Source organism: Syngnathus leptorhynchus, chromosome 5 (assembly GCF_054491065.1).
Source record: "Syngnathus leptorhynchus isolate UIUO chromosome 5, UIUO_Slep, whole genome shotgun sequence".
Classification (NCBI taxonomy): domain Eukaryota; kingdom Metazoa; phylum Chordata; class Actinopteri; order Syngnathiformes; family Syngnathidae; genus Syngnathus; species Syngnathus leptorhynchus.
This window is the reverse complement of record NC_141199.1, coordinates 7,978,091-7,992,159: the sequence shown is the minus strand read 5'-3', so window position 1 is coordinate 7,992,159 and position 14,069 is coordinate 7,978,091. Positions and strand designations below refer to the sequence as shown.

The following is a 14,069-nucleotide window of genomic DNA, read 5'->3' as shown; positions in this document are numbered from 1 at the left end:
CAATGAATGAACAAGAGCAATGAATAAATAAATAAATAGATAAATAAATACAATTCATTTTCCATTTTTAATGCGATGTATAAAAAAAGTTGTACTTTATCTCAATTGTGTACTGTTCACATTTGAATACTGCCATTATTTTGGTAACTACTAGCAAAAATAGTGTGCATATTATTGAGGGAGGGTTGCAAAAGTTTTTTTTTTTTTTCCACACCCCAACATTAAATTGGTAATGCTAAGAATGTTGAGCTTGAAGGCGTGCCTCTTCCGCCATGGACTTTCTTCTGATAAATCCCACAGGGATATTTCTCATTAGAGGCAACTCTTGCATCACTTGTGGATGCATCTGAACTGACTTTATTAGGAGATGGAGAATTAGTGCAATGGAGAGAGACACCTTGAAATAAAAATCAGAAACACCGGCCATTGACAGCAATACAATGACTTGTTGCCTCATTCTAAGTAGAAACATTTTCATTTTATGATCAGGTAACTGGAGTCACTGTTGGAGCAATATTCTCAAGAGTACTAAGATATCCAAGTTCACTGACAATTATGTTATGGAGATTCTCGATTCTCATACTAATAGTATCATAAGAATAACAATAATATAATGTAACATTCACATTCCCTGCCCCCCTGCTACTTATTGTTTACATTCCCATTAGAACCCATTGAAAAATGAAAATGTTATCTTTGAAAATTTCCAAAATACAATTTTACTCATGCACACAGACTAAAATTTGCACTAGACTTGTGTTGGGTGGGAAAATACACCCCCAAGTATTAATGATATTAGAATATGACTAATGCCCATGAGAACATAGCCACATGAATGCAACCTATCTTCAGACCTCCATTTAGTAACTCCTTTGACTTTCCCACTCCCTCCAGACTCATCTTAAACATAGCTGTGTTTACACACACATGGCATTCGATGAAACCCTTTGACCCAGATTTGCTGTGACAGGTGTCCATCATAACATCTCCAATGGGAAGGGCCAGTGCGACAGAGGGTCCGCTTGTGATGTGCTAACCTTTTGCAGTAGATTTCTGCCAAATGCTAAACTAGAAACTTGAGCATGGATGGTATTCTGACAAATGTAGCGATGGACAAATTAGAAGAAATATCTACGATTAATATATAGTATTTTGAAATATGACTTGCTGTAGCGCACAGGTATGGATACCCCTTCACACCAAAATCGGCCATTTCAATTTCTAGAATGTCCTCTGAAGGCCATCTATCCATAAAGCAGTTAGTGGTGACAGCTCATCTTCAATCCCAGAGGACAGGTAACAGAGACGGACGGGATGATAGATGGATTGATGGACAGACAAAGGAACGGACGGGAAGACGGATGGATGATTTTGGCTTTTTATAACTTTTTATCAAATATATTTTATTCTTTAGCATGCCCCCATCACTCATATGTTCTCAAAAGTACTCTACATTGAATGTTTTGTTTTTAAAATGATTTTCATTCATTACATGCTAGTTGGACAATCCATGAATGTCATTAGCGTAACCTTCTAAATGTCTTTTAAAACTGGCGCCCCTTCATTTGGACTGTGGACACAGAGGTAAACTTTTTTGTGTTTTCTCATGTGTCTTGTACTTGACATGTGGAATACAAGTTGTTGTGTTGGCTTTGTATTTTTTTTTTTTATTTAATTAGATTTTTTTTTCCAAATTGAAATAAAGAAAAAAAGCACACTGCTATATATTGTTGCTATAACAGTGCCATTTCGTTGATACATAAAAAAACTTCATTCCAAGACTTTTGTATAAACTCTGTAACGAGCCTTTTCAAAGGGCTGAAGCTTCATGTTTGCACCTTGGCATTTTAATTGGATCCATGCGGTTATATTGGAAAGTGTGGCTGCACAGATCCCATTTTACACCAAGGTGGGCTTTTTTTTTTTTTAAACCTGTCAATATCACAATCCCACCTATCAAAGGAATACCTCCAACCCAAATGGCCTAAAGCCAAAAATAACTTAATTGAAATCGGCCAGGCAAAGCCTTTCATAAAGACTGTAATTAAATACAAAGTCAAGTAAACCTGAAAATACTTTTCTAATTTCATACTTGGTATGTGCAAAGCCCCTCCTCCCCATTTCATTTGGGACTCTCTAACCGCTTAAGGAAAAAAAAAAAAAAGAACTTGAAAAATTTGAGTAACCAGCCCATGCTATTAATGCAAGTGGACTGACTGTGTTCAGAATCCCCGACAGCCACTGATAGAAATGTAGCTTTTCTATTAAATAAGACAAAATTGAAGAGAAGTAAAAACAAGAAATCAGCCAAATGGAAAAAAAAAGTTCCTCCAAAACCACATGAGATGGTATATTAAGTGTTCACACGTTGAGTTGCACAGCATGACAAATAACACATTTCACGTGTAAAATTGAGTGTGACTGTGTAAATTGAAAAGGAACCTGGTTAGTTGACTTACTCTGCATGTACTGTCGCTGCTGTCACTATATAAAACACCTTTCCCCTATGCATCCTAATCAGTGTCATCCAATTAGACAAACACATCAGAGAATCAAGCATTTGAAAATTCAAACTAAAACGCTGTCCATTTCACGTGGATGCAAAAAAAACCCCGAGTGTCTTTTTGTGAAGACGAAAAGGATCGTAACAGCTGGTGTGCCTTGTGCTTTATATATAGAAATGAGCGGTAAGAAAATCCTTCAGATTGCATTCCTTTCCAGAAGCATGGTATGAAAATAGATGTGAGACGGCCAGGCAGAGCAGACTTCACACACGAGTGGACCTGTCTCATTCGAGTGGGCAGAATTCAGATTAAAACATCAAATTGACAGTTACTGGAGAAAATAGTTAAGCACCTGAAAACTGGATGATCCTGAATTAAAATAGAAATAGTAAAACATTCATTTATACCGATGGATAATTTGGAGTCTTCAATTAACTCAACATGATTGGGAGCGCAGAGTACTTGGAGAAAAGGCCAGTGGAGGGGGGATTCAAACCCAGAACATCTCAACAGTGAATATAATAAGCACGAGACCACTGTGCTGCTGCCACTTTTTCAATCTGAGAATTGATCATTTAAATTCCAATAAATATGCTTTCAAAATGAACACCAAACATCCTTAAAGATCATTTGACATTTGGGGATTTTTTTTACCATCACATTGGACCGAGGTTTAAACCGAAAACCTAGCCAAATATACTAATTGCTATCCCACTGTACTGCACCTTGAAAAAATCATATTTTCAATTTGGTGGGGGCAAAAACGTGCCATACTTTGGCATTTTGTCAATATTGACATTGCAAAATTAATGATTCGGATTTATTTGAAATCAGGTGTTGTCTACTGCTTGGGCTGAATGAGGAAGCAGATGCTGGCGGCAGTGGAGGCGACAAGCTTGCCTGGCAGCATGCGTGGTTGGGAGTGTGCTTTTTTTTTTTTTTTTCCCTCATCTGGCAGCTTATCAAAGTCACCTAGTGATAAAACCAAACAAATTGTTTTTTTAATTCTTAGCTAAGCGATCTCTGTATCACTCAAATAGCAAGTGGTGGGTGAAAGAGTCAATAACATTACGCCATAGTATGTTCCCAACATGGCACTGTGCATCAAACGGTATAATAATCATAATCATAATCATAATAATAATAATAATAATGCATTTTATTTGTATGGCGCCTTTCAGAGAGGGGGATTATTTTGGCATATACAAGATTAGGTACAAAATAATAGGAACATCAGATATTGACCAAACATTACAATATTTCTCCCTTTTCCCATCAAGACCTCAACGTGGGATCTCCGGAGTGACACTTTAATGTTCATTTGCCAACCAAATATTTCCATACACACGTTTTTACTGCTAATTTTGTCCATGAGTGCAGCATGAAATCATACAAGTAAACCACTGTGTTGCACTGGTAACATTACGAGGGCTAGTAGGCAAATATGTCGCCCAGTAGTGGCCTCCTGTACTCTACTAGTGGGACCATAATGCCCTCTAGCAGTGTTGCCAAAACTGTCATACCGTTATGCAGACATGTCACACAGTGGTGGAAGCCATTAGTGGGAAAGAAACATTGCTAGTCAGGGGAATTAACCTACCCAAACACAGTTATTTATTCAGTTATTTATTTATTTATTTATTTAATTTTTTGATTTATTTTGATTGTATGTTTAAATATGTTTTTTTCATGACTTTAACTTTATTTTTCTGTCATGGTGGTGGGAGTTGAACGTGTTTTAAAGTAATGACACACATGTTATGAACAATTTAATAGCTTGGAATTAGGTGGACCTTATTTTTCCGTCACACCAGAACAAGGTGGAATGTTTCATAGCAGGTAGGGTGCTACCTGCTAACCAAAAACCAAAACCAACATTGGTTTTAATGTTGAGCAATGGATAAGGCACAAATGAAGTAAGGCTGTGACACGCTCCTGACAACTCACTGACATACTGAAGAAATAGAGTCATTTCAAGGTCAAACAGCAATAATATTGTGTTATGCTCATTTTGAGTACACTTTATATATATAAAGCTATTTGTAGATCAAAAGTGGTAAAATTATTCACTCTGCTTAAGTGGAAATTCAGACACTTATCAAAAAATTATTCATGTAGAAGTAGAATTACAGATTCAACCTTTTAAGTTAAAGCTATAAATTACAGGCTGGGAAACGTACAAAAGTAAAAATAAAAAAAACTGTCATATGACACCTGGTTTGGTGGTAAATTTGGTTGTTTTTGTTTTCAAAACAACACAAATTTAGGTCAAATCGACCCAACTGCTTAGGTCATTCCAATTTTTAACCCAGCAATTTTAAGATTGTAGTAAACTCATCTTCTGCACTGGTTTGAGTGTTCTACAAGTATGTTCTAGTTCTATAAGTGAACAGAAATATCATTCAGTGGAAGTGAAAGTAAAGCATAGTCGTTCTAGGTGTGTGCGTGCAGAATTGACCTACTAGTGAGGACAAAAAGCATTGCCTGACTAGTACACTTACATAAACAATTCAGTAGTAGGAAAAATGATTGTCCAAAGCAACCCATATAAAGTATCGATATCTGTTTTCACATTTTGTGAGTAAAAATGTCATTAGGGAATTAAGAAAATTTGGACTACATAAAAAATATAGGCTGTATTTGCATAGTAATTACATATTTGTAATTTGTTACTCTCCAGCGCAAGATTTATTGCGTGCCAATTCCAGACACTTAAAGGTTTAATAGTTTGTCACGTATGAAACACATGAGGTCATAATTTTTCATCTTCCAGACTAAATATAACATAGTTTTCGACTCATCGGTCATTTCACTCCACAGATGATGAAACTGGCTGTGACGTAATAACAAATCCCGCCCAAATGCGTTTTTATTGGTTGCTGCTCCTCGTCTTCCTAATATAATTGGTCAGCTTTGTCTCAATAACACTTGCCTAGCACTGGGCCAGTGCGAGCGCCAAGCCACGTTGACACAAAAAGTCAATTTCTTTTCTTTTCTTTTCCTCCGGCCCCGCAAGGTACGTGTCACTTAGGCAGCTGTCAGTGACGCGTCGACAGTTATCTATCCAACCAAAGGTAACAATCCTTGTTTAAGAGCATATTTGTCGTGTTTCTTGTTTAGTTCTACTGGCGATGAGTGCTTGCTAACTGTGTACTAGCTTTTTAGCAGAGGACAGGCTGTCACAAGTTAGCATGGCGCATCAGCATCTTTTCAATCAGCATCAATATCAGTAAACTTGGAATATATGATTTATTACACTGTTTGTGATGAATAGAAATAGATTTAATGTTATGTTTCCCGGGTTGTGAGCTCGGAAAGTTTAGTTTTCCAATTGAGGGACTTTTTTTTTTCTTCTATAATGCAGTTTGTTGGCGACCCATTTTTGCCAAAACAAGACTTTCATAATGTGCATGCATTTGATTATATGGTCTTTGGTGTTTTCATTCTTTTTCCTTCCAGAGTACAGAAGCCACTTCATCTGATAGAATGAGTGTTGGATTTATAGGAGCAGGCCAGCTGGCTCATGCACTGGTCAAAGGTTTCACAGCTGCAGGTGAAAATCCTTGTTCAATTCACTTTTACGAAAAAAATGTACTTGCATTTCATTAAGTGCAATTTTGCACTTAAAAGCTGGAGTTGTACTTCTCGCATTTAAATTAATGCAGTATTTATGGTGCACAATTTCCCAACCAATAATGTGACCAAGGCACATATCTTTATTTTCTAAAAACCTCATGGAAAACCACCATATTACCAATGTACTACTATTGTGCGGAATCTGGACCTGTTTAGTATAACACATACTAGCTGATTTTAATTCCCCCCCCCCCTGTTGTATGAATGGCAACAGGTTAATTTTGTACCTCAGCCATCTAGTGGAATAGCATTTTAATTATTCTGCTCATCACTTTACTGTGTATCACAGACATATATAGATTATTGTACTGTATGTCATGTGTTTCACAAATTGAATGAAATTGGATACTTTCGTGTGGCTCACAGGATGTTTTTTTTTTTACTGTAGTTGGAAATCACTGATCTAATTGTCATCAATTTGAAATTTGACCCCCAAAAAAAACGTAGTCGCTGCTATGCGTACGTCACTTTTTAATGATTTTTTTTTCAAGGTGTTAAAATGTCTACATTAATTTTCACTTTTCTACAGGTGTGATCGCTACACATAGGATCACAGCCAGCTCCCCGGACACTGACCTGCCCACCGTGACTGGCCTCAGGGTGAATTGAACTTTTAAAATATAGCAGAAATGGTTAGCTCTCAGCCCTGGGCAATGAATCAAAAATGAATTGTTATTTTGGCTTCTCTTAATTTTGAAACCATTTTAATCAAAGAATAATTCAATGTGGCAAACAGCAGTTTGTGTGTGTGTGCACAACATTGTGAAAGTACCCAGAATGCACAGTGTTACTTGTGCAGCAAACATGTGACGTTCTGTGATTCTGCCCTCCTTCAGTGAGGTTTAACTGTTGAATGACAACCCAGTTGCAGTTCACTGTTGACATGAACGCAAACCAAAAAGAATTACACACATTGTATATTTAAATACAAAACATACTTCATTTTCAAACCAATTCCAGTTTTAATGCTAAAATCAATAGAAAATCGACTGAGTGGTATTCCTTGAAATAACAAACGCTGCAGAAACAGATACTGTACGCATAGGTAACGTGACAATAATCAGGTACATATAATAACCCAGTCTGGGAAAAAAAAAAATTCTAAAATGAACAGCTGCATCTTTCTCCTACTCTTATCAATGTGTGCATGGCACCATACTGGCCCTAAGAGGACAACACACTCTGCAGGAACAGCCAGTATTTTATTTATCATTTATTGTTATTTTACCATGTACCTATACTTGGTTGAGTTTTCAAGGAGTTTTGTCATACTGACACACATTTCTGCGTAATACAGTATGGCACCCAATCCAACACCTGAAGTCTCAGGTTAGTCACAAGATTTGTGAAAAAAAAAAAAATAATACAACAGACCTGATAAAGACATAATAGAGATGCTTATTCATGGTTTGAATGTGTCCAAGGTGCAATGCAGTTAGGTCATGGTTGCAGCAGAATAGAAATGCAAGAGAGACTTGAGTTTCACAATATTTACAAGGTCATTTGACAAAAGGATGAGAGCAGGACTCTCGAACTCATCTCCTGTGCGGCCTGCTAGAAATGGATTCGGAGTGCTTCAAACGTTCAGAAAATGAATAGTTCTTTAGAATAAAAAGAAAATCGGTGACTTTTTATTAGCTCCCTCCTTGCATGTCCAGTTGAGTAAAGGCATCTTATTCTCTTGGCGCCACAGCTGTCTCTGCATTCTAGACATGTCGGGGTGCCCCTGTTTCCGACAAAATTCGAAAGAAAAAAGAAAAAAACATTCTGTTTTCTTGGCAAAGATGGGGAACTTGGGTATCTCTTTCACTTGTCACTTCAGAATTACGACTCGCTACTAGAGCAGTGTTCCAAGAGTAATGTTCAACGTGTAGGGATGTGAGTACTTGACGTTTTGAATTGAATTTATAATTTTGATTTCAATCCCCCAAAAAAAATTTTCCCCCCCTCCAATCATATGCCTGTCTCGATGCTGACGCACATGCTGTTTGGTGCTCTACTTACATTTGTTCCATTTTATTTTGTAGAAAATGGGAGTGAGCCTGACAACGAGTAATAAAGAAACGGTCAGCAAGAGCGATGTTCTCTTTTTGGCTGTCAAGCCACATATTATCCCATTTGTTTTGGATGAAATTGGGCCAGACATCGAAGACCGCCATCTGATCGTCTCTTGTGCCGCAGGTGTCACCATCAGCTCCATTGAAAAGGTCAGCTTTCCCTCTTATTTTGGACATATCATGCATACTCATCTTTGTTCTTTTTATTGTTATTGATGAGACCTCCTTTGAACTTATGTACCTGTGACCATTTTTAGAAACTGCTTCAGTACCGCGCAGCCCCTAAAGTCATGAGGTGTATGACCAACACTCCAGTGGTAGTGCGAGAAGGAGCTACAGTATATGCGACTGGCAGTCATGCAGAGGTAATATTTAAAAAAATAAAATAAAAAGCTTAGTTGAAATGTTTGATCCTTTTCATTCTTGTACCTTTAGTTGATGTTGTCTAGTTATCTAAAAAAAAATACACAATAGATGTTCTCTTTTTTTTTTTTTTTTCTATTGATGGCAAATCACTATCATTTGATAGTTTTAATTTTTTTTTTTACAGTTTTAGTACGTACAATGTAAATCTTTTCTCAGGGATCACTGTGCATGGGTAGGGTAAAATTGCTTCTATATTTTTAAAGTGTCATTTTTTTTCAGAATGTGTTTCTGTCATGAGCTGCAGATTTAAAATGCAAAGCTCTGAGGTCTGGGGTTCAACTTGAGCTTCCTGTATAGAATTTGGCTTGCTTGACTTTTTTTCTAGTATTCTCCCACATTGGAATGATTAGTTATCTTTCTGACACAATCTTCTTCACTTTTGTTGACACTGAAGTTACTAGTGTTGTTGTGTTCTTCCTGGCAGGTGGAGGATGGGAAGTTGCTGGAGCAGCTGATGGCCAGTGTAGGCTTCTGTACTGAAGTGGAGGAGGACCTCATTGACGCCGTCACCGGCTTAAGCGGAAGCGGGCCTGCCTATGTAAGCAACTTGCTAGACTGTACCAATTTGGAAAATAAAAATTCTAGGAATTTTGCAGGTCTTAATAGTGATAGCGTGTGTGTGTGTGTGATTGGAAGAGCATTTACCACCCTCCGTATTCCGAAGATAGCTTTCCCTGCAGTAGTGGTTGTGTTGTTTGCCGCTCCACCTGACATTCAGTCGCACATCCATTTCTTCTTTGCTAGCTGCTTTGTTGTTTGACTCGCACAGCAGTTTTAGTCAGCAGGAGTCTGTTGTGGTAAAAATGACAAAACAGGAAGTTGGCATATTTTGCACAGAGCCTTTACTTTGTTTTTGGGTGTCATATTATGCCCCCCCCCCCCCCCCACACACACACCCTATTTAACCCTCAGGCCATTTTTAATTCTACTTCTCCTTTCATAATGTTTGTGGCCATTTTGTTCCACATAGTCTGTCATTTGTACATTTCCCCTTTTCTCTTCTTCTTTTTGTTACTACTCCTACTGATTGTTTCATTTACCCGATTTGCATCAGTATTGATAAAATTAGTCTTTCTACAGCTGGCAGAAGGCTTCCACTAAATTGAAAAGAGGGTAACTTCACTTCTTAAAATCAAATGGCTTATTAATTAATTGCCACATTGGAACGCAGTAAGCCATGAAATTCTCTTTCACACATCTTTAGTCTATTTTTTTTTTTTTACTGTGTAAATGTATTTATGGTGGATTTTTTTTTAGTGGCACTTGCAAGGGCTCATTCCATGTTTACAAAATTCCACCAATAATTGTCACACTGCCTCTTTGATCATGTGCATGTAGCATCAGAAATCTATTTGTACATTTGACTGCTGCAGATTGTAATGACAAATCCCAGATGCACAAATGTAAATGCAAAACACCCCCCTGGTGCAAATATAGCATAAAAGGCAGCACAGGATTTTTTTTTTTTCTATGACCAATAATGTGATGGTATCCTGAAGGGATGTTTTTCTCTTAACAGGCATTCACAGCGCTGGATGCACTAGCAGATGGAGGAGTGAAGATGGGTCTACCCAGGAGACTTGCTGTCAGACTAGGAGCTCAGGCTCTATTGGTCAGTGGTGTTCAGCCATTTGTGTGTTGTTGTTTTTGCCCCAAACACACACACATTGAATTATGTCCACTGGCAATCTGAAAGTCCTCCCTATTTCATTTTCTTCTGCAGGGAGCAGCTAAGATGCTGCTGGACTCTGAGCAGCACCCAGGCCAACTAAAGGACAACGTGTGCTCACCAGGTGGCGCCACCATTCATGCCCTCCACGTCATGGAGAGTGGGGGCTTCCGCAGTCTTCTGATCAATGCGGTGGAGGCCTCTTGTATTAGGACAAGGTAAAGTGATTGGATTCATATCGCTTCCAAAATGGATGTCTGCGATATTTAGTTTTTGATGTCATCCTGCCAGTATTTCTTTTGTTATAAAAGGCATACTTTAACTTTTTAAATGATATACGTGAGTAGAAATAATACTCACTACTTCTCCTCACTGTTGGCCAGAATCCTTGCATCTCCAAACGCAATTCTTTCACGAAGTTAAAAAAAGGCACCTCACACACTGCATCGATCTAGTTGGTGATTAAAATGGTAAAAGACCTGCACCAGCTTGTAACATCAGAGTCTGCCCTCACTCCAAGCCCTGACCTGACAAATCTTAATGTAATAAAGCAGCAACTTTGGTCACATCATCTTCCTGAAATCTCTCCGAGGTCTTAGACCCATGAGTCATGCAATAAACCAAACAGTATATTGAATTCACTTAAGGTACAATTATTAGACTAAAATGAATCTGCATGCACAATTGTGGCTGAGCAGTTTCATCTGCACCAACGATTGCAGAAATCCATGCGTAACAAAACAGGCCTACTGAAATGTATCTTATTTTCTAAAAGGATAAAAAAAAAAACCGATATCTTTTCAATCTGGAGGTGACATAATGTTAAATAACTCCTTCAGAGTGAGCAAAGAGAGCGTCGTGTCATAGATTTGTTCTATTTTCAGCACTTTAAATTTGTTAATGTGCCGCAGTCGATATAGTGCCTGTGTAGCAACTTCTAAAAAAGAAAACAAAAATTAAGCATATTTGCACACTCGTGGTTTTCGCCGGATATTGAAGTATGTTCCTTTTTGCAACTCACTATTTTCTATTCTCTGATGATTTTTTTTTTTTCCCCCCATATCCTCTTATACATTGAAACTCGCCTGTTTGCTTCTTTCTGAAACGACCCAAGTTCCTACAAGATGGTGTTTAAGTCATGACTAATTGAAATCTAGTACTTTAACACTATCTTGTGGCCTTTTAGTGCTAAGTAACCAAGTTCAATTGAGGTGAAGAGCTTCATTTAGCCGAGTTAAAACGCCTTGCAGTTGAATAGTAGTCCTTTAGTGTATCTCTTTTTTGCATCTGTAGATCTAGTTATGGATTGTTTCTATCATTCATAACAGCAAAATGACTGCCCAGACAAAATGAATCTATGTCAGGAGCTTTCACTTGACACTCTCTGATCTTAATGACTTCAAAGTTTGAATAGAATTTGACCATGAGCTTCCTTTTTTCTTCTTCCAGAGAATTACAATTTCTGGCGGATCAAGAGCGAATCTCTCCAGCAGCCATTAAAAAGACCACGCTGGACAAAGTGCTTCAGCAGCCCGGAGTCGCAGTCAGTGGAGTGGGCAATGGAAACGGAAGATCAGGGCTCAACCTGTTTAACAATAATCGCAGCTCTGGAGTCAAAAAAAAGAACTGATAGTAAAGAAACTAAAAGACCAACAAACGCATTTTTATATTACCAATCTACAGATGGCCATGTCTCTTGCATACCTTCTCAGCCGTGCACCATGCTCGGCTGACTCGGGTGTCTGAAACGGCCACACCAATGATCAATATTTCTCTTACCAAATTATTTATTTCAGTCTACTATTTTCTACTTAGTGTATCTCATAAAGATACACATGCATCTATGTTGTGCTGCACTTGTACTGTCGTGCACATCCACATAGATGAGTGGGGGCAAAGTATATTTTGTCTGTTCAAAGGCAATGTATATTTTGTCCGTGCAATAATCAGTCGATCGCATTTGGAAATGGGATGTTAATTATGGTTTGGAAATAGATTTACGGAGGATTTTTTACCTGCTTAGGGTCTGTTGAGCCTGAACAGCCTCTGAACAGCACCATCAACATTGAAGACTGATTATTGTACAACTATGAAGGCATGAGTAAGCTTTTTTTTTTTCCTCACAAGTGTCCGACGTATCACACGGTCCTGTTAGACCATGACAGTCAGTATAATCCATCCCTATTGTGATTTTTGCATTTCCAAATGTCCCAATTGTTTTAAATGAAACCAAATTTTCTAATGGCAACCACTTCTGGTTTGGTGTTTCCATTTCATGCAACATTAAACAAATTGAAGCAAAAAGGTTGTTTGGCTTCCATTCACTTTGTATGTTGGTTGTGCTATTTTTTTATTTTTTTTTTTTCATGCTGTGACAACAACAGTAAGCATCTCCTGCTTTATTGTCCCCAAGTGATGACTGAGGATACAACCTGGTCTGCAGATGTCAGCATTTTCTTAAATGTTTCCATTTGCACATTTCTATGGAGCTCTCATCATATTTCGCACATGCATCTAGTTGATAATACTATGTTTATGCATAAATAATGTAATAATTGAGTCATGTCTGCCAGTGTGCATGTCATTGGAGCCATGGATGTCGGTCCGCTGTTGCTGCTGTCCCTGTTTTTTTCCACACTACAAATATCCAAGATCAGAACCTGCTCTTTTTTTATGTCATGTCGGCAACAGCGAAGGTTGAAAAAAGTAATAAAAGTAACAGTACATAGTGCCGATTTCTGTTAAGAAGTTCAGAAAAAAAGTCAGAACTAAAAATTTACTTGAGACAGTATTTCTACTTCATTATGTCATTATTGTTGTGTTAAAGTATTATCGTCCAGTGTTTTGTTAATCCCATTTTTATGATCAAAAAAATTATTCAGTGTGTCCCACTACTGCAAATATTTGACATTGCTCCAGATCTGGGGTCACCAAGTCTGGTCCTCAAGGGTTGTGGTCTAGTAGGGCTTGCACCTAAAACGGGCTGGATTTATGCCCTTGAGGACCAGAGCTGGTCACCCCTGCTCTAGATACATTGATTTCATTGATAGATTCACATTGCTATGTGAATGTTTTGCACCTGAGACTTTCTTTTTTAAAAAAACAACAACAAAACATTTCAACACATCAGTATAGCAGCAGATAACAATTGATGGATAGAATAGACTAGTTTTGTGTAGACCACAATTTGGAAAGTGCCTTCTATCCACAGGTAAGCCAGATGTTACCTGTTATCTACATTCAATCAATTTAATCACTGACCTTTGCGAGAACATGTTTGCATATCAAGGAATGCGGATGCCAGACACCCACATGACTGAATTCAACGAAGCCCTTTTGTAGTCATCCAACAAACCTAGAGAACATCAAACAAAACTGAAATAAACAACTTGCGAGCAATGTGCTAAAAGGTGTTCTGAACATGTGTTTGTTTGACGTAGTGTGAAAGCCAGGCTGATATCGTATCAGTTTGATGCAGCTGTCACTTGAAATAATAACAACACAAAAAGGGGAAGCGCCTTCACTTTCTATACATGTCATGAATGTATTTGAATAATAGACAAATAACCACAAAAAAAAACAACCAATAACAGTGAACACATTCATGCCCATTCATTCATGACAATTCAGTGCTGCTGTGGCTCTCTGACGAGTTTCAGCTCTTCAGCCTTTCCAAACCTGATGTCAACCATTGGTAATTGTAACTCAAGATGCTCAAAATACATAGTTACCTAGTGAGCGTGTTGGGAAAATAAGCCAGCATGTTTTTTTTTTGCT

At 37.9% G+C, this 14,069-nt stretch overlaps 1 protein-coding gene and 1 long non-coding RNA gene across 2 annotated transcripts; one reads left to right on the top strand and one right to left on the bottom strand.

Moving 5' to 3' along the window:
- Positions 1-5,437: 5,437 nt before the first annotated feature.
- On the top strand, positions 5,438-12,596 carry pycr1b (pyrroline-5-carboxylate reductase 1b). Its single transcript, XM_085912717.1, has 9 exons — positions 5,438-5,578; positions 5,964-6,057; positions 6,670-6,740; positions 8,168-8,347; positions 8,455-8,562; positions 9,048-9,161; positions 10,143-10,235; positions 10,347-10,510; positions 11,742-12,596. The coding sequence occupies exons 2-9, from the start codon at positions 5,991-5,993 to the stop codon at positions 11,920-11,922; spliced, it is 978 nt and encodes a 325-aa protein (XP_085768843.1). The 5' UTR covers positions 5,438-5,578; positions 5,964-5,990; the 3' UTR covers positions 11,923-12,596.
- LOC147056649 (uncharacterized) lies at positions 6,987-13,692 on the bottom strand. Its single transcript, XR_015066111.1, has 3 exons — positions 13,554-13,692; positions 9,269-9,412; positions 6,987-7,866 (listed from the first exon to the last, which is right to left on the bottom strand). It is a non-coding gene; the product is annotated as an uncharacterized LOC147056649 (long non-coding RNA).
- Between the last annotated feature and the right edge of the window lie 377 nt (positions 13,693-14,069).

Excerpts from the sequence above, each read along its gene's own strand:
- pycr1b (XM_085912717.1), top strand. The coding sequence starts at position 5,991 with ATGAGTGTTGGATTTATAGGAGCAGGCCAGCTGGCTCATGCACTGGTC. Across the intron at positions 8,348-8,454 it reads CCATCAGCTCCATTGAAAAG|AAACTGCTTCAGTACCGCGC; the intron begins GTCAGCTTTCCC and ends GACCATTTTTAG. Across the intron at positions 10,511-11,741 it reads GCCTCTTGTATTAGGACAAG|AGAATTACAATTTCTGGCGG; the intron begins GTAAAGTGATTG and ends TTCTTCTTCCAG.